Below are 25,796 nucleotides of genomic sequence, written 5' to 3' on the forward strand. Positions count from 1 at the left end.
TTGTTTGCGCCAGTGACTGGTGTAGGCCTTGCAAATGGAACCAAATGGACCCGTGAGGAGGTACACTGTCACAAGGGTCCATTTGGTTCATAACCATCGATCATTTAGCTGGGGACCCCTTGGAACCCACTCAAGGACCCCTGGTCCTATACCACTTTGAGAAATAGTGGTATATACAGCATCACAGCCCTTGCTGCTGACAAAATGGAGGTAAGACTCCATTGCTTGAATTAGTTAAGCCGTGTTCTCTTGTAGACTAGAAAGAACATATGATAAAAAAAAACAGCCAGAAATGATGTAAGTGTTTCATAGCATTTGTATTGAACTATTAGGAGTATAACAGTACATAGAAAACGGACATTATACAATACTTCAACATCTGTAAAGGGTTTGCAACACTTACTGTTAAAATGTTAAACCATTTATAGTTAGTGCCTGAAAGCGTAAAGATAGAAAACAACTGTGCTAATTATAGACACATCAAAGTAGAAATTACACAATGTGTAATATCTATACATGTGTGTTTGTCCGTGGAGTGGATTATTATACATTGTAAATAGGGCAGAAAATAAAATACCATATACAGAAAAGATCTTGTTACTGTTTTGTTTTTAGTTTTTTAGTTTTTTGTTTTTGTGTTTGTCTTTTACTCTTTTTCCTTTTATGTAAAATAACTGAGGGTATGAAGAAATTATGAAACAATGAACTGAGAGACCTATGAGACAAGGAGAGAGAGAAAGTGGAAAACTTGTATTTGTGTTGGTGGGGAAGGCATGGGGCAATGAAATGTGAAATGTTTTTAATGTTGAAAATCAAAAAAAAAGAGAAAAAAAAAAAGAAAAGATCTTTCTCTGGTCCATGACACTGTGTGCACATCTATCAGGACATTTCTGATCCATATTTACAAAGACGAGTGCCAACGATACGTTTTTATACGTTGTTAAATTGTAAGATTCAATGTGATCTAAACATGTGCTTAAGAACAAGAGGATGATTCAAATACACATTGCTATACAGGTACACTTATTGAAGGATGAACTCTATAAGTGATTTGAACAGTACATGTCATCTGCATTGACCCTTATAAATGTAATTTATGTGTCTTGAATTCTTGATATTGACTCTTTAAAGTGAACAGTGCACGTTGCTAGAGGTCTGGGTATGTTCTATAGTCTTTACTACTACAGAAAACACTAATACTCTCTATAGTCTTTATCTCAGTGAGTTTCCGGAACCTTTGTTAATCCCCAGGGGCAAATTCCGTTTCAGCTTCACCCAGCTGTGGGCTGCTCAGATGGTTACGATGAGCGCTCGGGGGGAGCTGTTAGGGGGTGAAGTGTCTTGCTCAGCGACACTTGCTTCGGCACGTAGACATTGGGCGGGAGCCGTGAAGCGAACCGGTGACCTAATGATTGCCAGACGGCCTGATATACACACTCGGTTACGGCCGCCCCACAAGCATTGAGCACGATTTATAAGTTGTACGATGGTGTTGCACTCCGAAAATACAAGCTAAAAAAAAGCGCAGATCTACAAGCTTACAGCATGGTGCGATGCAACACGCTGTGATCTTGTAGATCAGCTATTGTCAACGTGCGATGCCGTCGTACGATGTATTATAACTGAATCATTAGGCTACATGTTATTTAGTCTATGAACGCCCATAATTAACCCCACATTACCAGAAAATAAATTACATACTTCTACTTCATTACAATTGTGGCATCACAAGGGGACAGGTGGTAGAAGAATGCTACATTCCAACACACTAAAGCTACAACTCCCAGAGGGCTTCAACACACAGACAGGTGTAGGTGATTGAGGCACATGAGGGAGGGAACAAACAATGCAAGGAGGACAGAGAGGGCTGAGAGCTGGGCCCAAGGACTGAAAGTGGACAAGACTGACAAGTCTATTTATATTAAGTATGGAGATTATTTGGACTTAAAGAACATTATTCTCCCTTTGGGACGTTTTATGTTGTCCTTGCAAATTGCCCTCATGTTGGCCTGTCTGAGTTAATGATGTGTGGAAAAATTCAACCTTAATTAATTTGAACCCTGGATTTTGCCTGTTTGTTCTCACACTAGCCCGCTCTAGATGCCTCTCATGAAATAACACAATCTAAATCAAATCCTCTGTAACGATTGGATTTGTAATGTATGTGTAATCAGTAGGAAGAGTGCTACAGTATGAGTACACAAGAATACTGCATTATGACTTAATGAGAATGTTCTGCAGCTGTTGACTGTGTAGTGATTGAGACACTCGTCTCTGAAGCGCACACGCTCTCGTTGACCTAAATTATTTGCACCCTGCTGGATGGAACCTCTCTCCTCTGCCTGTTATTTTTAGCGGCTGTAGCCGAGTGGGTAGAGAAGCCAATCTGGTAATCAGAAGGTCACTGGTTCGACCCTCGACTCGCCAATCTATGAAGCGCCCCGAGCAAAGACACTTAACCCCTATGACAGCTCCCCTCTGAGCCATCTGAGCATCCATCTGCTAGGCTACATGCAGAAAAGTAATGTCCCCATCCCCCGGAGACGACACTCCCTTCCCTTCCTTTCAAAAGTCCATCTCAGTAAAAACAGAAGTAGAAAAAACTAAACATGCTTCCTAATGCCTAACGTACTGACGCCGCAATGTCAGCGATCCAATTTTTCAAATGGAATTGTTTGTGCTTACATTGAGTCACTGGACCACTGTAATTACATTACAAGTAATAGATTATTCATTAAGTACTATAGAATACTACTACATACTTAAAACTGCAATCTGTCACTTTTACGTGAGATATCCAACGTCTTTCAAGTTTCTACCTCTCATCCAAGAGGCAATCCCCACTTGGCCATATTGTGCATGTGAGCTTCAGGCAGTACTATTTGTCAACCAGTAGGTGGCCTACCACACACCAGGGCAGTGATGGAAGTAATCACATTTTGTACTTACAGTAAGTAAAAGTAACAATACCCTATTGTAGAAATAGTCTGTTACAAGTACAAGTTAGGTATTAAAAATGTACTTGAGTAAAAGTACAAAAGTATTGGCATCAAAATGTACTTAAAGTACCAAAAGTAAAAGTACTCATCATTATGTAAAAGGTCCCATTTAACAAGTTTTCAAATGTATAAAAATCCTTTGAAAATAGCCAAAAATATATAGGTCTGAAGAGGTTAATGTATTTTTTGTAATAATAATTAAAATCTACAAAGTAACTAGTAACTAAAGTTTTCAAATAATTGTAGTGGAGCAACAAGTACAATATTTGCCTCTGAGACGTAGTGGCGTAGAAGCAAAATTATTGAAAATTGGAAATACTTCAGTAAAGTATACCTCAAAATTGTACTTAAGTACAGTACTTGAGTACGGTAAATGTACTATCCACCACTGCACCAGGGTCTAAATGTCGTAGGGAGACCACCTCAAACCACTGGGTGGAAACCTTGTATGTCCACAACCGTTGCTTGTTTGTCATTTTAAAAACGTTTTAAAAACAGTGAAAATATATTTTCAGTAATTTTGTGGGACACTCTTAAATGATAAAGTAGGGCATTATATTACGAAACAATACATATAAAGTTGAAATTATGGAGGCAAAAGGTTTATGAACGACAGCAATGATGTGCTAGTTATGCTGTATAAAAGACGCAATCCATAACTTTCATGTCCTACCCGAGTGCCGAAATGTCTACTGCTGAGCTATAAGACAGAAAGCCTGTTTGGGAGGGCAAGATATTACATTTTGAGCTTCATGCAATACCTCCTGTCAACCAGTAGTGGCCCTACTGGACCACAGGATCTAAATGTCTCAATAAAAGTTTGTCATATTGTATTGACATGCTCTACAAAACAATTGCGTTCCACACACACAAAGTTATGGATTGCAGCTTTAACATATGCTTCCATACAGGTAGGTTAAAATGTCATTTAGCATTAAAATAAGTTCCAGATTGCGGTTTTAAAATAGCTTCCCATGGGTTAATAGCTAAGTTAATACACTGAAAAAGGCCACCGTTGTTGCCCGATTACATTTGAAAATGGCAGTCATATTGTAGGATTAGATTTTAGCCTCAGAGACAATGGAATGTGAGAAGGATGACAGGAAGCTAGTAGCAAGGCAGAGGCAGTCTATCGCTACAACGTTCCTTTCATTTGTTCCTGTGCATCCTCGACTTTTTTCCCTGTTTTTTTTCTAATATCAACACATAAAACACAATAGGAACTGAGGTCAAACGTCAGCCCACTGCGGTATTTTAAAAACACGATACAATGCAAAAAGATCACACGTTAAAAAACGAAAGCCCGACTTATACTTTGTTGCGCGCTAGAGCCGCACGCCGAAAATAGCCCCAGATCAGCCCGTAGATCGGCTATTTTTTGACACGCGACACCGCCGCACAACATTATAAATTAAGCATAAAACGGCAAGTGCAGAGGATGTGTCGCTTATTTCTTCCACACATTAATATTGCACTACAGCAGCATATTTGGATAAATATTGCAATAAAGCATTGTCCTCGGATCATTTTAGCTTATGTTAAAAGTTTAAAGAGTCTTTTTGTGGAGTGAAGAATTCAAAACACCTCACAACAGTTATATACTATATATATATATATAAATACAAGATAAAAAAATATATATGGAAAAATCTGTTGTTTGGCTCTGCAGGACCTAATGTCAGAATTATAATTAGGAGGAGAAGAAAAAAGGAATGGGTTAAAAGTGAAAAAATATGTTATTAACCACTTGAACCCCAGCACTCCTATTCTGAGCGGAACCAAAAATAGCCGATCCGCAAGCTCAAAACGTGTCGCTTTGCGATGCGTTTTGAGCTTGCAGATCGGCTATTTTTGGCAAAGAGATTTGGTGTGGACGGAAAAAATGAACAGTTGTAACTGAAGTCTGTTTTTCTAAGACTAGAGGGCTTAAGTGGTTAAGGGTTAGAGATAGTTAAATCACTGTTTAAAGGTAGGTAGGGGATAGTGGGTTAAATCACTATTTAAGGGTAGGGGATAGTGGGTTAAATCAGTATTTAAGGGTAGGGGATAGCAGGTTAAATCACTGTGGAAAAGCTCTAGAAGGTTTGATCATCGTTGCACGTCTCCGTGGCGTGTCCGAAGGCCTCGCAGATGTCGCAGTAGGGCCTCTCGTCCGCCACGTTGCCGTGGTGAGTGGAGTGCGGGACGGAGTCGGGGCTCTGGGCCTGGGTGGGACAGTCCTCGGTGTCGTGGAGGTCGAAGCAGTCACAGATGTCACAGAACAGACGCGGCGGAGCCTTCTTCTCTCGCTTCGACGCTCCTTCCTCCAGACTAGAGGAGAGGAGAGGAGAGAGATGGGTTTAGTGGGAATGAAGAATGAAAGAGCACAGCTTCAAAGCATACCTAGTAGGCTGTATGCACAGCAGCCATATTGGAAAGAAATTGTTCCATTTAGTGTAGCACAGTGGTTCTCAAACTTTTTAATTTCAAGGACCCACATAACTCTGAGAGTGTTCATATTTATACACTGTTCCTGTAAGGGGCCATTTGGAACCCCCTCAAGGAACCTTGAGGGTACCTGGCTGGAACACACTTTGGCGACAAATTACAAATTATTTTTAGAATATCCACATTTTTTAAAAACAGCCTTTCTACATGCTAATTAAGCCTTCATTTGGACCCTTTGGTGGTCCTCGAACCTGACGTTGAGAAACAATGTAATAAGGGACTACAAGGGGACTTGGGAATTCGCCCTTCCCTAAGTCCCGCCCCTGTTAGTAACTGTTGCTACGCCTGTCAATCTTTCGCCCACCATGACAGACACTGGCATGTCAGTCACTTTCAACCATTTTAGTGAGAGAGATTTCAGAGGAAAATCTGCGAGTCACGGACGTCACTGAGTGTGTGTGTGTGTGCGTGCGTGTAATTGTGTGCTGCTTGCATGCTTGTCTCTCCACAGTCATGGTTTTCAGTGCCAATCTAACAGGAACAAAGTGAGGTAGGCGGAGATTGTTGTTTGGTGTTAACATGTGCACACTGCAGTGTGTGCTGTGTTGTGTTGTGTTGTGTTTGTGTGCCAAGGCTTGTGGGACTGCGCTCCTCTTTTGCATGATTTGGTTATTGATTGTTCTCTGGCTGGAGCCAGCCAACAGCATCTCTCTCCTTTAGTGTCTTTGAGCTTCTGAAAAAAGAAAAATATAGGACACCCTCCTCTAAACTTTGAGGGTATCCGTTGTCAGACTTCCATATGCACACCTTTTTGGCATTTTATCTTGTGCTGAAACCTTAACCGGACTTCCGCACATAGTTACGGTTGCTAATGTAGGATCGGGAGCATTGTGAGCTCATAGATCGCCTATTTTTGGACATTACAAAAACCAAAAAAGAAATATATGAAATTATTCGCCAAATTATTCGCCAATAATGACATGTCCCAATAGGGATCACAGGTTGAAAGTGGTTTAAACGTGTGTGTGCCTGTGTTTGCGTGCGTGTGCGTGTGTGTGTGTGTGTGTGTGTGCCTGTGTTTGCGTGCGTGTGCGTGTGTGTGTGTGTGTATCTTACCCATCTGTGCCGTCATTGCCATTGAACTCAGCGAGAGCCATCTTCTTCAGCTTGACCTTGAGTTCCTCGTTCTTCCGCTGGAGGTCCACGATCACACTGTTTAGGAAGTTGATCTGAAACAACCACAGAGACACAATCAGACCCTTATGGAGGTTTAATGACACAGCTGAGGATGCAGAGGCTTAAATTATAGAGAGGAACACAGAATATATTCAAGTGTGACATTGAGCAACGTATTTATGGAACACATTTGTATTGTCTATTCATAGCTTGACCATACAGTATATCGTTACTGTCGGGCAGAAACCTCTTATCTACATATTTGAGCCTTTTTTTTTATTAGTGCCCAACTTGATCATACTACAGTATCAAAAGTAGCAGATCCACAAGCTCAAAACATGTAGATCTGCTACTTTTGCTATTTTTGAATTTGAATCCTGAAAAGTAACAGTTTTGGACATATGAGGTTTCCACCCGACAGAGACGATATTGTACATAAATATAGACAAAGCTTTTTACGTTGTGGCTCTGCAGTCTGCAGAGTCTGTGTATCCGTGTGTATGTCTGTCTGTTACTGCGTCCTGAGCAAATCCATTTAATCTTTTAGGGGGGCAATATTTAACTTTCCTTTTATAATGGAAGCTCTGACCAGGCTGAAATCCTGCCTTCATTTGGAGGCATACATCATGATCATATAGATATGTCACAGTCAACTGATATCACAGGCTGGCCATATGAAGTCAGAGACAAGCCGATCCATGTGGATCCTGAGATCCACATGATTAAAACATTGTTTTCTTTATTCAGAGGACAAGGCAGAAAAAGGCAGCCAAGAGACATGACACAGAACACAAGAAGAATCAAACGATCAGTGAACCTCCTAAGTAGTGAATTTGAAGGAGACTTGTGTCATATTCATACCTGTCCCTCAGCAAACTCCTTTTCTTCTCTCAGCTGATCCAGAGCTGCATCACCTGGATAGAAAACACACTGACACTCAGTGCCTTTACATGCACATAAGTAAACCTCCTTATTCTGCACATTTGTAGTGCTACTCCGATGTTAAGTCCAGTAGTGTTAAAAGCCTCTGGCCTTTCTTATTACTACAGTTCAATTTAATTATGTATTATTTACATGAAATATATCATCAGGTATTCTCTATGTTTTTGGATTCTCCATTCACCGTCAAGACTTCACGGGGGAGTATTTGATAGTAAAGAAAAAGTCATTTTGTGGGTGATTTAGTCAAGAAGCTGTTTTCCCCATGTATGTCTATGGAAGCAGGATGACTCACTCGCTGAAATCACAACCAATTTCCACACGGTTTGGTTTGTTATAAATGTCAGACATATATTTATGTTATGATATAAGACACTCTTATATCATAACATAAATGATATTTGGGTTTTCATACAAAAACAACTTATTTTCCATATATAGTTTACTGGTTAAATAAAACAGGAAGAAAGTGCAAATATGCATGCATAGAATAATTAATATGCAGGTATAGAATACTACAGATACAGAATAGAAGAATAGACAATTCATCAATGTGGATGGCCACATCGTTATCTTTATAGTTAACATTGTTGGTGTGCAAAGCCATTTATTCCTGAAATAGTGAATGAAGCGCCAGGATAAGCAAACTTGCATTTATGAATGGAATCCTGACCTGCCGGTGTTTTTGGCATGGTCTCAGGTTTCAAGCAGTGTTTGTGTGGCCACATATGGAGGAGGACTATGTATACATCAACACGTACACGTGATGCAGAAGTCTTCCGCGAGGAGACATGAAACTCTGTGGAGCCTATACACTTTATGTACACTCGGTGAAAGCCGCTCCAAGTGGCTTGGAGAGCCCACTTGGCTCCGCCACTCGGCTCCTCCAAAAAGCAAAACTATTTCCGGGTTAAGCTGGAGGACAGAGTGTGAGTGAGCAAGTGAGCAGATATTTGGGGTATTGGAATTTGTCTTAAGGGGAGGTGTGAAGAAGGATGGTAGCTCACCTGAGGACGGAACTCCACTGTCTCCTCCTTCTGAGGCCTGTCTACCCATAAGCCTTTGCTCCAGACTGTGGACACGGATCTGCAGCTGGGCCTTGTCGCGCTCCAGGGTTTCCACGGCCGTCTGCAGGGTCTTGGCCATGGCGTTCTCACCCCGCAGCACTGCGATCTGCGCGAAACGGTTAGTCACTCTTTTCAGCATGAATCATGAAACAAGACTGTTTGACTTGTTGCTCCTGAGAGATCGCATGACTGAATTAACCGCATTAACCCTGGCTATTTTGGGAAATTTTCCAAAAGGTTACAAAAGATATTGTTTCCTCAAATGTTTAACAAATATTTTTTTAAATAGCAAATATTGTCGATGTACAATCACACAAAACGTCGCATTGCGAAGCTTGCGAAGTAAATAGTCTATTATTGCTATTTGTCATATGAAGAAGAATATACAGTAAGGCGGTTAACTTCTACAATGCACAATGCAAGCATTTAGTACAGCTGTGTGTGTGTGTGTGTGTGTGTGTGTGTGTGTGTGTGTGTGTGTGTGTGTGTGTGTGTGTGTGTGTGTGTGTGTGTGTGTGTGTGTGTGTGTGTGTACCTCATTCCTGAGAGTATCCAGTTCCTGGTCCTTCTCTGATATTAAGGCTCCAGTGGATTCTGTTTTCTGGTTAGAAATGGTTTCCCTGTAAAAAATGTGTTAGAGACATAATCGTCAATATAAGCAGTGTGCTGTGAGTGTGTGTCTACTGTATGTGAGGAAGAGACACTGAAATTGACAGAGAGGAGAGAGGAGAGAGGAGAGAGAGAGAGAACTAGCAACAGTTTGAAAGCATTCTGTAAAGCAGTGGTTCTCAAAGTGGGTTCTGGGGCCACCCAGGGGTCCTTGAAGGGGTTCCAGGGGGTCCCCCAGCTAGATGAGTTAATACAGCATCACAATCAGTTTAGCCACTTAAACCCCTATTTTATTTACTTTGACGACTGAAAAATAGCAGATCTACAAGCTCACAACGCGTCGCGATGCGTCACGTTGTGAGCTTGTCGATCTGCTATTTTTGAAAAATATTGAACAAATGTGAATTTTCTTTAACACAAATCTTCTCTTCTGGGGGTCCCTGGCACCAAATGTTTTCAGATGGGGGTCCTTGACACTGAGATCCACTGCTGTAGCCTAAAGCCCAATGCATACAACACCAGAACTGAAGTTTGTTCAGTTTGGCAGGCTACAGACTCTTACCTGTCTATCATGTCTAGCTGTTGACTCTTGCGCTCTCCGTGGTTCTAAGACACACAAACATAGAGGCAGTTACAACTGTCTGTCTCACACTCAAGTTCAGTCAAAGTACCAAGCCTACTGTATTCCTTATAATAAACATCCATTTATTTATATTTGCATAGTTGTTTCTATCATGCCGATTGGTTATAACACAACTTTTGTCACTTATTTCAGTGTTGATTGTATCAGCAGCATTACATTATATAGCAGAATGTGACAGTTGTTTGTGTTGTCCTGGTTTCTGCTGAATAAATGAATAAATGAATAATAATTATTATTTATGCATTTATAAGTACAAAAGTACCCAAGGGTCCATTTATACACTCTCAGAGTTAAATAAACAGAGAATGTTTCTGTGTACTGCCTTGTATCACAATTTCATTAATGATATGATTAATGATAAGTCGTGGATTATCTGAAAAGAACATTTATGCAATTCTACCTGAAGTGTCGGTGTTACCATGTCAAAAGGGTGATGTGTTTAAATGCTTTACACTGTAATATATAAATCTGTACTTGACAGCTGCACAGAGTGGTAACATTATGTAAAGCTCAACATTGAGTGACAATATTGTTTTTCATCATAACCAATCGGCATGATGGAAACAACATCAAATCATTGATTCTGGGCCAACAAACCAAGATCTAGAAGAGGTTAGGAGGATGTTTTTTTTTTTACTAAATTTTTATTGGAACAAAGGATTTTCAAAAGACAGATACACACACAAGAATACAAGACAGAACATAAAAGTGGGGGGGATCAAACAGAAACAACAAAACAGGACAGTACAAAAACAAGAAAGAAAACTAAAACGGATAGGCTGCATTCTACAATTGGTAGTTATTTTTCTATTACATATTGGTTATACATTGTCCATGGGCTGAAAGAGAGATGACCACAGGTTAGGACGATTTTAAGCTCAATGTAATATTTGAGTGTGAACTTATTCTGTACCTCCTCGAGGTGCTGAAACTTCTGGGAAGCCAGTTTTAGCTCCTCACTGGGAAAAGAGAATGAGGAATAGTGGCATTAACTGCAGTACGTTAAATGTTCACACATCATGATGAAATGTTCAAATGGTGATCAATCAATCCTCCAAAGTCGTTGTCTCCGCCAGGCCAGCTGGAGACTATGTTTTTCCGCCTGACCGTCTGTGTGTCTGTGAACAACTAATCTCTGGCACCATTGGACCGATCTGCGTGCAACAAACACAGTCCCAGTAGGTCAAGGAAGAACCTCTGCCCCAAATCTTTCAAATCGGCTTCATGGTCGCACTACAACAGGCTGCTTCACGTTTTGGCCTATAACTCTTGAACCGTAGGTCGTACAATCAACATTGTTTAAAAAAAAGAAAGATTAGTATTCCTTGGATCATGACGCAACCTCCCATATACAGTAGGCCCCCAACATTTGTGTCAGACTAGATTTTCTGCCATTTTGTGTTTTGGTCCAAAACTCACACACAGATCGGTACACATGACGAGCACACTTTTCTAGTAAAATCATGCAGAAGTTTTATTTATATCAGCTCGGTAGTCTTGTGGTTAGTGTCCACTAGTGATGCGCAGGCCGACCCGGGCGAACACCAAAACACACCTTCTCTCTCGCGTGCTCTCTCTCTCTCACTCCCTCCCTCCCTCACTCTGTCCCCCTCTCTCTCTCTCTCTCTCTCTCTCTGGAAAGCAATTGAATGGACTTGCTTGTGAGTTGTTTTTTTTTGGGCGGGTTGCGGGACGGGCTGGGTCATTGATTTATATTCATTTTTGCGGGACGGGTTATGAAAAAACCTGACCCGCACATCACTAGTGTCCACCCTGAGACTGGGAAGTCAGGGTTCAATCCCTGCCAGAGTCATCCAGTGAGACTATTTGGAATGTACTGTATATGTTAGGGTTAGGCCCTTTGAAAGAACACCACTCAGGTGCTATTGTGTTAACAGTATTGCCATGTGTTGCTTCTGTATGTAGAGGAAGGAGGGCTGTTAAGAACACATAAATGTTTACATTGTGGTGGAAAACATTATGCAGAATCGGTACAGTATCCTGGGTCAGAGACTTAAGGAGGGGAAGTTGAACAGGATTAGATTTTTTTTTTAAAGGAGGTGCCCTATGAGAGTAAAGAGATTGGAGGGGAACAATGAAAGTGTGGCAGTACAGCAGGAACCACCAGAGGAAAAAGATAATATAGCTGAAATATCTGCATGGACAAAAAAACTATTTCTAACATTCATTGCAAGGGGCATTATTGTGCTCTTGAAATACAAGGGATGTCTGAAAGAATCACGATGGTGCTGGATGCAGCCAGAAGGTTATTGAAGGTTGTTGTTGAAACAAAATGCAGTTCACAACTATGGGGCTCAGCTTATAATTGTTCGTTGATGCTGCATGCCAAGAGAGTACAGTGGTATTTTCTCAATGTAACTCTTTTACTGTTGCAGGATGCTGTATGCATTAATTAATTAATGCATTAATTTGTTTTAATGCCATAGTAATGGCCCATCTTACTATTATTATTATCCTCCTGACTTTATTTTTTATCAAAAGGGGGTCAAAAGTATGCCCAATAAAAGCCTATTATTGGGCAATGGGGATCCTTGGAGACGCTGCTGTGGTGCTGTGCTGCTGTGCCAGAAGCGCTTCCCTTAAAACGCCATAAAAATAAGAGCAGGAGGATAATAATAATAGTAATATAGTAGTAGGATGGAATTAAAACAATTCCCCCCCCTAAAAAAAAAAAAAAAAAAAAACTTTTTTTTTTTCTTCTTTTTTTTAATGTAAATTTCGACTAGTCGACTAGTCGCCTACTACTTGGTCTAATGAGTCGACTAGTAAAAATCATTAGTTGTGAATGCCCTAACGCACACACACACATGTATAAGCTAAATCAGGCATAACTCCTACCCCAACTTCTAAATGCCTAACTCTTTACCTAATTGTAAATCTAAATTTTTTTTTATCCATAAAACATTTGTCTTCTGAGGACCATGAAAATAATCCCCAGTGATGTCAAAATTGGGGATACAAAAAATGATTAAAAAAATGCAAAAAAATGCAAAAAATCAAACAGGGAAAATAACTACTGTAGCACGTGCAGTACACCTGCTTTGCACAGAATGTAATACACAAAGAAAAACTATGCAATGAAGTGACAATAAACTTGTTTTAATCTATTTAAGTTATTAAGACATTTAAGACAAGTTGTTGCTGTTGATTTCTGGTTTCGGGACCAAATCATTCCCAGTTGTGTTTCGTTACGGGCAAGATTATGATGGCTGTGGAGGTCAAACTGTGTAGAGCTCTGAAGCTATGTGACAAATGGTCTTGTCAGAGCCCCATCTGGCTGGATGCAGTGGCCTCCAGTATAATCACATTCACCATGCTTCTGGCACAGCATTCTCACCAGCAGTGTGCAAGATAAGGAAAGTCAAGAGGCTGATTAACTCCTTTCAAACTGGTGTCCCTACTTTGGGCATGTATGTATTTACTAAACCATTTTCAAAAAAATTCAAATTCTTCCCTAATTTTCAAAGATGAGTGCAAATAGCAGAGCGACAAGCTCGCAATGAGCTTGTAGAACGGCTATTTTCGCAATTCTTCAGACAACGAAGTGTAGGGTTTCATAATAAAGGACACATGAACCCTAGCATCCCTATTCGGGGCATGCCATAATAGGCGAGCTATTCGGCGAAAACAGCAGATCTACAAGATAGCAGCTATTTTTGGCAAAGAGATTTGGTGGGGAAAAAGGAGGGGAACCAAAAATAGACCCCTGGGGTACGCCGGCCAAAAATGTATATATATTTTAATATTTTAAGTGGTTAAAGGTGGTGGATGCCATTTAGGTTCAGAATTTTCTCAAGAGCATAGTAGAAAAGTTGAAGAAGATGACAGTTGAAAACACAGTGATTTGGTGCGTTAAGCGTGCTGGATTATAAATCTTGGTAAATGGATTAAAAGAAAATGTATGAGATGCCTATAATCCCATATCTAATGAGGATGGAAGCACAGAGAGCTAACAGCACAGCAGTGTTTACAGCTGTTCTCTCAGATGTAGAAAGCCTACACTCTGCACATGGCTCGCTCGCGCGCGCACGCACACACGCGCACACACACACACACACACACGTTTGTATTACGGTACTATACTTGTGAGGACATTAAGAGTGGTTTTATGAATGCCATTTTTACAATTGTGTGCATTTTTTGCAATTTTTTACGGTATGCCTAAAGCCAAAGAATAGCCGATCTACAAGATCACAACGTGCAACTGAGGCATATCTCTAACTCTAACCTCTAAACCTCACCTCTAAATGCCTAATGCTAACCCTAACCTGAATCTTTTTCTAATTGTGAACCTACCTTCCAAAATGGTCCTCACAATGTCTATTTCTCAAATTATACTATACTTGTGGGGACGTTTGTTCCTCGCAAGTATGGTAACACACACACACACACACACACACACACACACACACACACACACACACACACACGCATGCGCGCACACACACGCAGTGAGGTCACAATGAGAGGAGTGGCAGTGTCGGAGCCAGGCGGTTCTATGAAAAGCTGAGGCATTACATAAGCTTCCCGGGAGGCTGAGGAAAGACGCGCCTCAGAAAAGAAGAAGAACACATTGTCAGACAGAAGGAGGAAAAATAGAACCAAGCTGTGTCTCTACAGCCCCGTTAACCTCTTTCAACCCGGTGTCCCTATTTATAGGCATAGTCCAATTTTTTTTACAAAAAAAACAAAACAGTGAAAATAACTGATCTTCAAGGTAACACGTTGTGAGCTTGTAGATTAGCTATTTTCAGTGTGCGACACCAGCTCGCAGCGTGCAACAAAGTATACACATGGGCCAGTGGTTCTCAAAGTGGGGTCTGGGGACCCCCAGGAGTCCTTGAGGGGGTTCCAGGGGGTCTGCGCTTCTTCTTTTCTTTTTCTTGGCTTGTATTGCTGTATACGACCCTACTTTCTTTCCTTACTCTTTACCTGTAACTCTTAACTGCTGTGCTGGGTGACTGATCAATAAAAGGTATCCATCTATCTATCTGTCTCATAGGACCACAATGGAAACAAGTCCCCCGGACTTTGTTGTTATCCTTTTAGCCTTAATGTCTTAATGTGTTTTTCAAAGAGAGGTATGAAATGTTTAGTACTAAAATCGTTGCTGTTGGATGGAAGCCTCTTATGTCCCAAACTTTTCGGAATTCAAATAAATCGCATCGTAGTTCAGCTATTTCTGCTACTTTCGTGTGACACTGTAGTTTGACGATGTAGGGCATTCTTTTACGAAAAATCATAAAAAGTAAAAATGCTGCCCGACACCAACAATATGTTTATGTTCTGTCTGTGTATCGTAAACACCAGCTTACATGGTGGCACGTCAGGTCAAACCGAGTTTTTTCTTCCACCATAATAAAGCACCTGGGTAGTTTCTGCCAGCCATCTGACAGATCAAACATTAATGAGCAAGACGTAGTTCGTGAAGAATGAATCCGTTGCTATGATAAATGTTATGGCAACCAGTGAGCTAATAAGCAATGAATGTTTATTGCTTTTTTGGTTTTGCTCTTAATTACGTATACAACGTAATAATATCACATACTCACAGGTATTTTGTTTTTTTGTACTATATTAAACATATCGTCGCTGTCGGGCAGAAACCAGCTATCTCCAGTTTTCTACTTTATTTATTTATTTATTTATAAATCAGTGGTATTGAACACATGTCTGTGAGTGGGTTTCACAAATATTGAATGATGAAAAGTACTAATGAAAAGTATTAAAAAGCGCTTCTGACTAAACCTCCTAACTCCATTGGATCCTCTGACCACCTAACTCCAACTTTGGAGATATTTGTTTTTTCCATCATTGATTAGAATGACGTGATCTCCACATTTATGGTCAAAAACATCCTAAGACGTGGTCCCTGGTGTGGCTATTCTCATGGCAGACCACTGAATAGTGTTTGTGCCAAGTTTGGTGCGGATCGGAGCAGCGGTGCGCCTCACAAGTCCAGATGTTACGTTTGTGGCGTCCACCGTCAGTCCACCGTCGGTCCGCCCGCCCACCCTCAAGGCAATTTTAATACAGGAAATATAGCTGCAAGCAGCGATAACACGGGGCCAGTGAAAGAGAGAGACATGGAGACTGAATAGATGAGAGAGAGAGACATGGAAACTAGAGAGAGAGAGACACACACATGGAAACTGGAGAGAGAGAGAGAGGGAAACTGAATAGATTGAAGAGAGAGAGAGAGAGACATGCAACTGGAGAGAGAGATACATGGAAACTGAAGAGAGAGAGACAGATCATCATGATCGCCTCAACACATCGTCTGGGTCAGGGATCGAACCAGTGACCTCCGGACTCATAGGCTGCCTTTCTTCTCATTGAGCTAGAGATATGATAGTCCTGGTAGTGTCTGTTGATATATATAAGTCTTTCCGTCCCTGACGGACCAGGCCTTTGTTTCGCTAACTACTCTAGATCACTGGTTCCCTAACCATCTACCGATAGAGAAATTGTATGTCTCCTCGGAACAGAAACCATTGAAAATAGCCGATCTACAAGCTCACAAAATGTTGCTATCTGAAAGGTTGTAAGATTGTTGATCGGCTATTTTCACTGGTTTCTGTTCCGAGGAGACGCGTAAGTCTAAGAATAGAAAGAGAGAGAGAGAGAGAGAGAGAGAGAGAGAGAGAGAGAGAGAGAGAGAGAGAGATGAGAGAGAGAGAGAGAGAGAGAGAGAGAGAGAGAGAGATGGAAACGGAATAGATTGGAGAGAGAGAGAGAGAAAGACATGGAAACGGAATTGATTGGAGAGGGAGTGAGAGAGAGAAAGACAGACATGGAAACGGAATAGATTGAGAGAGAGAGAGAGAGAGAGAGAGAGAGAGAGAGAGAGAGAGAGAGAGAGAGAGAGAGAGAGAGAGAGAGAGAGAAAGACATGGAAACGGAATAGATTGGAGAGAGAGAGAGAGAGAGAGAGAGAAAGACATGGAAACGGAATAGATTGAAGAGAGAGAGAGAGAGAGAGAGAGAGAGAGAGAGAGAGAGAGAGAGAGAGAGAGAGACAGACAGACATGGAAACAGAATAGATTGAAGAGAGAGAGAGAGAGCAAGATAGCCATGGAAACGGAATAGATTGAAGAGAGAGAGAGAGACAAGGAAACGGAATAGATTGAAGAGAAAGAGAGAGAAAGACATGGAAACGGAATAGATAGAGAGAGACATGGAAACGGAATAGATTGAAGAGAGAGATGGAAGCAGAATGGATTGATTGGACGTCTCAACCTATTGCCATTAACAGGAATCGAACCCTCAACCTTCGGATTGACAGGCTGCAACACTACCTATCGTGCTATAGCTTTGTCCAGGCTGAGGTTGTCTGTTGAAGATAAAAGTGAACCAGTGAAAGCAGCCGATCTACAAGCTCAGAAACACGTTGCTATCTGAAAAGTTTTGAGATTGTAGATCGGCTATTTTCAGAATGAAGTATGTCATACATTGCAAAAACATACCCTCTCAAATAAGCATTTCATGTTATCTTTACCGTTTGCACATGTATTCACTGATACAGTCATGTTTTTTGCAATTCAACTTAAATTAGTCTGCATCAAGTGAGGCTTGAACCGGCAACCTTGCGGTCATGAGGCACTCACTTAAGGGAGAAGCCATTGGACCAACAGATAAAACTGTGAAAAATGAGATCACAAAGATGATACAGTTTCACGCAAATAGCTGAAAAATCCTGGGTTTAAGTGTTTTTCAAACTGATCAAAATTGCGGACAATCTAAGGGCGGAGCTTACTGGTCAACGTGATACATGTGTTCCTCATGAGTCAAGGCACATGTGTAAGTTTCAAAGAAATTGACTAAAGTACTACCTTTTATCAACATGGATGCAATGCAACCAGTTGATTTCACATGAAAATATTTTTGCATTTCATCTAGACGACACAAATGAATTGTAGTATTATAATTAGACTTATCCCATAAAATTAACAAATGAGCATTTTAAACCCTCACTAACACTAACCTCAGTAAAACAACGCCTAAGTCTAACCTCAAGAAACACTATGTGAAAGCCAAATCATGATCACCTCAATACATTGTCGGGGACAGGGATCGAACTAGTGACCTACGGACTCACAGGCTGCCTCTCTTCTCATTGAGCTAGATATATGACCTCCCTAACAGTATCTGTTGACATCTATAATTATTTCCGTCCATTATGAACCAAGCCTCTGTGTCCCGAACTACTCTAGATCACTGGTTCACAAACCATTTAGCAATAAAGATTTTTATTGTCTCCTTAGAACGAACTAGTGAAAGTAGCCGATCTACAAGATGTTGTTTGATTGTAGATCGGCTATTTTCACAATGAAGTATGTCACACATTGTAAAAACATACTCTCAAATAAGCATTTCATGTTATCTTAAAAAATTGACATGCATTATTTGATGCAGTCATGTTTTGTGCGATGCAATTGTAAAGTGGAATGACCCACCTACCAGAGCCAGATAGACAGACAGACAGAGTGAGAGAAACAGACAGCTCAACCTATTGCCATTGACAGGAATCAAACTCTCAACCTTCAAACTCACAGGCTGAGACACTACCTGTAGTGCTATAGCTTCATCCAGGCTGAAGTTGTCTGTTGAAGATCATAAACTTTTGCCTTCTGTCATGAACCAAGCCCCTGTTTCACTAACACTAAGATCACTCGTTCACAAACAATTTACCAATAGAGAAATTGTATGTCTCCTCGAAACCAAACCAGTGAAAGCAGCCGATCTACAAGCTCACAAAACGTTGCTATCTGAAAAGTTGTGAGATTGTAGATTGGCTATTTTCACAATGAAGTACGTCATACATTGAAAAAACATACTCTCAAATAAGCATTTCATGTTATCTTTACCGTTTGCACATGTATTCATTGATACAGTCATGTTTTTTGCAATTCAACTTAAATGAGTCTGCATCAAGTGAGGCTTGAACTGGCAACCTTCAGGTTCTGAGGCACACATTTAAGGGAGAAGCCATTGGACCAACAGACAAGAACTTGTGAAAAAGGAGATCACTCAGATGATACAGTTTCACGCAACTAGCTGAAAAATCCTGGGTTTAAGTGTTTTTCAAACTGCTCACAATTGCGGACAATCTAAGGGCGGAGCTTACTGGTCAACGTGATACATGTGTTCCTCATGAGTCAAGGCACATGTGTAAGCAGGTTTAATGGCTGTCGGCCAAACGAGGCATGACTTTTGCCTGTTTAAAGTTTGCATTTTCAAAAAATCGCTATAGCGCCCCCCTTTGACCAATTGGAGTAAGATTGGTTTCAGTGATATTTGGAATGACCCTCAACATTACCGCAAAGTTTCAAAGAAATGTGAGTCTGCATGTATGTGTTAGGGGCAGATGAATAATTGTCATAAAACTGCAATATTCATTGGCTCATTAAAGCTTCATTTTTTCACTTATGGAAAATCTTTTGCACATGTTTTTCGGCATAGGTTCAAAGTTCATGTGTAAAACGTTTCGTGCAGATTACTAAAAAATCCCAGGAGGAGATAGGTTTTAACTGTTTTTCATATTATTCAAAATGGTGGGAGATCTAAAGGTCAGAGGTCAAAAGTCAGAGTGTGAAAGTTGTTGATCATGAGTAGACGCATATGTATATTGAAGTTTCATGGCTGTAGGTCAAACAGGGCATGAGTTGTACCTGTTCAAAGTTGGCATTTTGCTATAGCGCCACCTTTTGACGAAAGATTGTGAGAATTATTTCTTGATAGTTTTTCATGACCATCTACCATATGGCCAAGTTTCGTAAAAAGCGTATGCACGGTTCAGCCAGAACTGCCAAAAGTGGCAGAAGAAAAAAGAGGGGAACATTAAAACAGGTCCAGAGCTGAGAGCTCTGGCCCCGTAATAACTTCGTAAACAATTGAACACACTATTGAGGAAAGCACTATTACCAACCAGTCTGTTTTCACAGAAATAAAGCCAGAAAAGATCATTTGGCTAATACTCACATCCCTCACATTATGTCTCACTAATTCAAAACACAAAAACAAAATCAACAATATTTGTCATTGTAACTTAAATATTGGTGATCGTAACTTACATTTCCTTGCAGAGAATTCCAATGCGCTGGTTTTCTGAACGGTTGTGTTCTTGAGAGAGACTGAGCTCCTCCTGGTATTTGGAGTTCTGTTGCTTCAGAACGTCAAGCTGCAGAAGTACACAGATGACACAAAATGTTACAAACAAATAAAAACAAAACAAGAGAATTTCCTGGAGGATAAACATATCTGTTCACACTGCATTAACATGAACCATCACTGTATTTGGACTCATGTACTGTAGATGGATTGATATCCCTTACAATAACACACTGTAGTTTATAATCTATTTGTTTACCGCCCTAATATGCTGTTACAACATTTCTCATTTTTAATAACAATGATTTTGTCCTTTAATCACCACACCACAAATAGTCAATATCATATTGCCATCTTAAGCACTTGAACCCTAGCCTCCCATTTCTGGGGGGAACATTTGCTGAAAATAGCTGATCTACAAACTCACAACACATTGTTTCGGCATAAGAACAACAACAACAATAACATAAGAATACTGTCAACTATGGGTTTAACCACTTAAACCTCAGCATCTGAATTCTGGGGAAAACTCTCGCAGAGCTTGTAGATCTGCTACTTTTAATGATATTTAATGTAGAGCGAAAATGGAAAAGAGAGCCCTGAGGGACTCCGGTCAACCATATAGGGTTTAATTAACAATTTTCCAAACAGATTCTGAACAGCAGTGCAGAAAATTCCTCTTGAGATGTGTATTCAATCTACCTCTCCACTTTTACACTCTGAGAGTTAAAGCTAGGGTAAGTGATTTTCTTTGTGTTAAAATAAGTGTTATATAACTCTATATCATAATAGTACTCATTGATATAGAGTGTTTGTTCAGTAACTGGAGTCTCCCCGTCTCTCCAGCTCTTTAGTAAACAGAAAATTGATTTTCAGGTCGGGATACCAATTTTATATTAAGATACAGGATAAACAAGTGAATTTGGAAGTGATGGCACTAAGACATGAGCAGACAAAATTGGAACTGGAACACTATAAAATTCATGTTGATAAATGGGTACTCTTTCCTGATTGGCTGACATTTTGGAACCTACCTGAAAATGTATTTTCTGTTTATTAAAGAGCTGGAGAGACAGGGAGACTCCTGTTAATGAACAAACACTAATGCAATGATTACTATCAGAATGTAGTGCTTTAACCTTTAAAAAAAAAAAGTTTTTGTTTTAACCCAAAAATATCACTTACCCTACCTTTAAATGAATACCCAGTATTTATCCCAGTGTACTGAGGAATAAAGTGGTTAATATTGCAAGAAACTGAGTCATAAAAGTCTTCACGTGTCATGACGTTCTCTTCTCAAACACAAACGACGGATACCACCGTTTTATGGCCGTTAGAATTCTTGTTCTTACAGGTCATATTTTCTGACTGTTCTAACTGACGACTGTTTCATAGACACGTGAAGATCTATGATCTCACCAGCTCTAACATAGAGCCAACCAGCTAACAACTAACCCTAACCATTTCAAATCATCGCCTTCTTTGTAGCTGGTAAGGGGTTAAAAATAATCCACATGCACCACAATCCAAAGCAGAGTTTTTTTTTGCATTGTACATTAACACAGCATTAAGGGAGTTATGCATTGTTTCTAGGAGTCCTTCTCCGTGTTCAGTTAAATTGTCCGGTCTGGGTAAATCTCCAACTAACATCTATACATAGGGGTTTATATGTTTCACTCATGCAAACCTAGTTAACTTTACATTCCACTGTCAGCAACAATAAGCTTTGTATTCATAGTGGGTCCTTAACATGTAAATTGAATCAACTTACACAGCATCCTATGTGTGGAAAGGACAGTCATCTATGTCACATGAACATACTAAACATGTTTTCATCAAGTTGACCTAAATACATGATCATTAAACTAGACATGGAGTTTGCAATAAAACATTAACATACATGCACAATGATGGATGGAGTGTTTCTGCTGTTTTTGTATGGCTATTTTTGGTCAAGGTTACAGTCGATAACACCTCAGCCAAAAGTAGTCTATGCAGCCCCACACAAAATAGATTGGTAAAATCATTACATGATAAAAAAATAGCCCAATCTACAGTGACATGTTGTGAGCTTGTAGATCGTCTATTTCCTTTTACGGCGAGCGACACAGTTGTAAATAAGGATGCCACCAGTGATATTCCGTGACATTGTTTGTGTTTAGGACACCGGGATGAGCCCCGTGTGGATGACAGACACATGCTACAGAGCTTAATCCCTGGCTAATAGCAACATCCACAGAAACAAATGGCTTAACATATCAGCCATCATTTCACAAATCAACAATACAACCAGATTAGATTCTAAAATACAACCAGAATAGATTCTAATAAAAAGAAAGCCCAACACTAACTACCTCTCTGTAATTACATATTTGTCTCCAAAGAATCAGAATGACTTTATTTGTCAATTTCCCTATGTACCCCCACATACATAAATAATATGAAATACCATTCCCCCTCAGCCACTTGCAGTGCAACATAGAACAACAAACCATCTAAAAAAAGACAAAATCTAAATCACAACATAGACAAACATTTAAGAAACCCAATATGTAAGACGTGCAATTCACCTGAGAGTTACTAGCACAGTACATATACGTACATAAAGTGCCATGGTGCATTCCTCTGTGAAGAAAGTTACATCTATGTCTGTCATAAACCTCTTTTAATTTTATTATAATTAAATGGGTTTCCCGACAAGCTGAAGCCAGTATAGAAACAACATTTAATTGTACCTGGTGCTGAGGTGAGAATCCCTGACGTCCATCCTATCCTACAGACTCTGCTCCCCAAGCTCAACAAACTGTTCTCCACGTTTTTTTTGTCATCAATCACTGCACCGAAAAACACTCAGTGTGCTGTTGTTGCTACCCCCCCCTTACCACTGTTCCTCTATCTTTAATAACGCACACGCAAAGTGACTAACGCAAGCCTGGCATCAATAAACCATCAGCCCTCATCATCCCCAGTCATGCACGGCGCCCGAGAGAGAGAGACGGAGGGAGCGAGAGAGAGAGAGACCATGTTTGCCTGTGAGCGCTCTCTCCCCCATTGCATTAAAGAGGCAACGCTCTTTTATTATGTAAGTCCCCCACCCCCGATAAGCTCCTCCTACACTCCCCCCCCCACCTCCTGCAGCTGTGTGTGTGACATATGCACACACTCGCACGTGCCCCCACACAAACGTGCATCTTCGTTCATTCACTATCACTAACCACCATCATAACAGAGACACAAATTGAACCTGCCATGTGCCATCTCTATCCCAAACAAACACTAGATTTAACCACTTAATGTCTATTTTTTTGATAAAATAGCAGATCTACAAGCTCAGAACTTCACACTGTGACACACTTGTAGATCTGCCATTTTTTATACATTTGACAGTTTCGGAAAATTGCTGATGATTTTCACCTATAAACAGCATGCCCCAAAAGAGGGATGCTAGTTTGAAAGCGGTTTCAAGACATTATTTAACTGGCTGTCATTCATATCATCATCTATCTCTGTACTACAACATTGACTGCGTTTACATGGAATGGAATATTACATTAATATTCAGAATTATAGTTCAATCAGAATATGAATGCCTCATGTAAACACATTAGTTGGAAGAGAATATTCCAATCAGGTCTGATAGGAAGGAATTCTCATTCTGGTTGAGAGGGTTGGTATTTGATATTTGATATTCAGATCAACAGGAAAATATCAGCATGTAAACAATCGTTTCTCAAACGTTGGTTGGTCTCTGATTGGAACATTTACAGAAAAAGAAAAAAAAACAGTCTGAACCACTTTGTGCACGTCAAAAGTTATATTCCAATTAAATACTGGAGGTATGTAAATGAGGATTACTTATTTAGTGTCCATCCATGTAAACAAGTTGGAATCAGAATGATTTCATTCTGAATGAATACAAATTTCCCATGTAAGTCATTGCTTATTGTGAGGTATTTATAATAAATAGACAATGCCACAAAATAGCCCAGGAGAGTTGAATGTCCACACTAAAAGCAATGTTCTGCCCAGCCAGGCATCTCTCGCTCTCTCTCTCACACACACACACACACACACACTCGCACGCACGCACGCACGCACACACACACACACGCACGCTCTGAGTTCACTCTTGTCATGTACATGATTACATCACAGCCTACGGCTAAATGGATACAGAAAGGGCACAGACATAAGAGCATCGCTGCACATACAGCATGTGCTACTACATATCCTTGCTGTCGGGTGGAAACCGTGTATGTCCAAACAGTTCCTTTTTTATTTATACACAAATAGTGAAAAAAGAAGATGCGACGCGTTGTGAGCTTGTAGATCGCCTATATTCACTACTTTTGTAGGACACTCTTGTATAATGAAGGAGGGCAAATTTATGGGAAAAAATAAATATGGAGATACAAGGTTTCTGCCCGACAGAAACGTCATCCTTGTGACTGTGAGGGAAGACATTTAGCCCTGCTAGCCGCGGGGCTCTAAGGAGGGCGGTGTTGATCCGTTGGTCCAGCCAACACTTTGGTCGCAAACAAGATATATCGTCTCTGAGGAAGAAAAATGCTCTGAGGAAGGCTCATAGCCGAAACGCGTGCGTTTATTTTATTGACATATATGACATTCTGTATAGTAGTGTGTATATCTGTCTGTCTCATGTCATCATGATTTGTGTGCATGGGGATCTCATCTTAAACAGGCTCAGTGCTTAATGAGTCTCCCAGTTTAGTAGACCTTGTGAATTTGTACTTCCATGTACTGATGTTCTCATGTCTTACTAAATAAAGTAAATCAATCAATCAATCAATCAATCAATTGGTGTGCCAATAGAAAAAGTGGAAATGTGAGTAATTTGTCCTCCATTTAATTGAAAGTTTTGGATGTGCTACCCTTTTGGATTTTTTTTAATTCCTTTTTTTGATATGTATACTGGACTTTGGGTCTAGCACTCCACTGAGAAAACCCATTGTTGATGCGCAACCTCTTTTTCTTATTAAGATATCGTCTCTGTCGGGTGGAAACCTTGTATGTCCAAAACCGTTACTTTTCAGTAAATGGAAAAAGGAACCTGTGTGTTCCAATGTAGTTATTATGTAGTCACAAGCTCTTGTTAATACTTTTCATGGGTTAAATATTTATAAAACCCACACTTTAAATTAAAGCAAAAATAGCAGATCTACAAGCTTCATGCACATCCAGAGGATGACCCCTACTGATGTTTGATAACCCCATGGCCTTTTCCTCTAACGTCACCCTGTAGGATCTTAGCGATACCGTATGTCATCATTACATCAATTCCATTACAGCTGTCATCAAACCGTGCTTGAGTTCAAAACAGCCTTAACGTTTATGTTAAGGCTGCTTATGTAATAAGCAGTCATCTGCAGTATTAACTGGATCAGCTCCCCTTGTAAAGAAGCTCATAATGTTAATTAACATTTAATATTCTTTCTCCACATGAACTAACTTGACATGAGCAGGCTGATTCGTAGTTGACAAGCTAATGCATCTGAAGGGTTCAGTGCTAGCATGCAAAACTATATTTCTCACCCATATTGAGCTACCACATTTATACTGTATGTTAGTTGAATTATTTGAAAGGAATTATTAGTTAGATAGTTTAATTGAATGTCCACTTCTGAGCTCCGGCCATATTCAGAGGAACTTCTTTTATTTCTGGTAGTAGGTTCATGTTTTGAATACAAATCAAACTGTCTGACAGAAGGAAACTGTCATGACAGGAGTGCTCTGTGCAAATAAATAAGTCATGGGAGACTGTCAAATAATGATGATGGAATGGAA

General features: G+C 40.2%; 1 protein-coding gene across 4 annotated transcripts in view; it reads right to left on the bottom strand.

The window, feature by feature from the left end:
• Positions 1–298: 298 nt before the first annotated feature.
• Positions 299–25,796, bottom strand: part of clip1b (CAP-GLY domain containing linker protein 1b) — a 53,399-nt gene continuing 27,901 nt past the window's right edge. For all 4 annotated transcript variants that reach the window (XM_080419776.1, XM_080419773.1, XM_080419774.1 and 1 more), the window contains 8 exons: positions 19,955–20,061; positions 10,774–10,819; positions 9,780–9,823; positions 9,144–9,228; positions 8,549–8,714; positions 7,464–7,516; positions 6,543–6,655; positions 299–5,309 (listed from right to left, as the gene is read on the bottom strand). In XM_080419776.1, coding sequence (XP_080275902.1) covers positions 5,075–5,309; positions 6,543–6,655; positions 7,464–7,516; positions 8,549–8,714; positions 9,144–9,228; positions 9,780–9,823; positions 10,774–10,819; positions 19,955–20,061 — 849 coding nt within the window. In that variant the 3' untranslated portion in view covers positions 299–5,074. The remainder of the gene's footprint in view (positions 5,310–6,542; positions 6,656–7,463; positions 7,517–8,548; positions 8,715–9,143; positions 9,229–9,779; positions 9,824–10,773; positions 10,820–19,954; positions 20,062–25,796) is intronic.

Source organism: Gymnoscopelus braueri, assembly GCF_963280865.1.
Source record: "Gymnoscopelus braueri genome assembly, chromosome: 22".
Lineage (NCBI taxonomy): Eukaryota > Metazoa > Chordata > Actinopteri > Myctophiformes > Myctophidae > Gymnoscopelus > Gymnoscopelus braueri.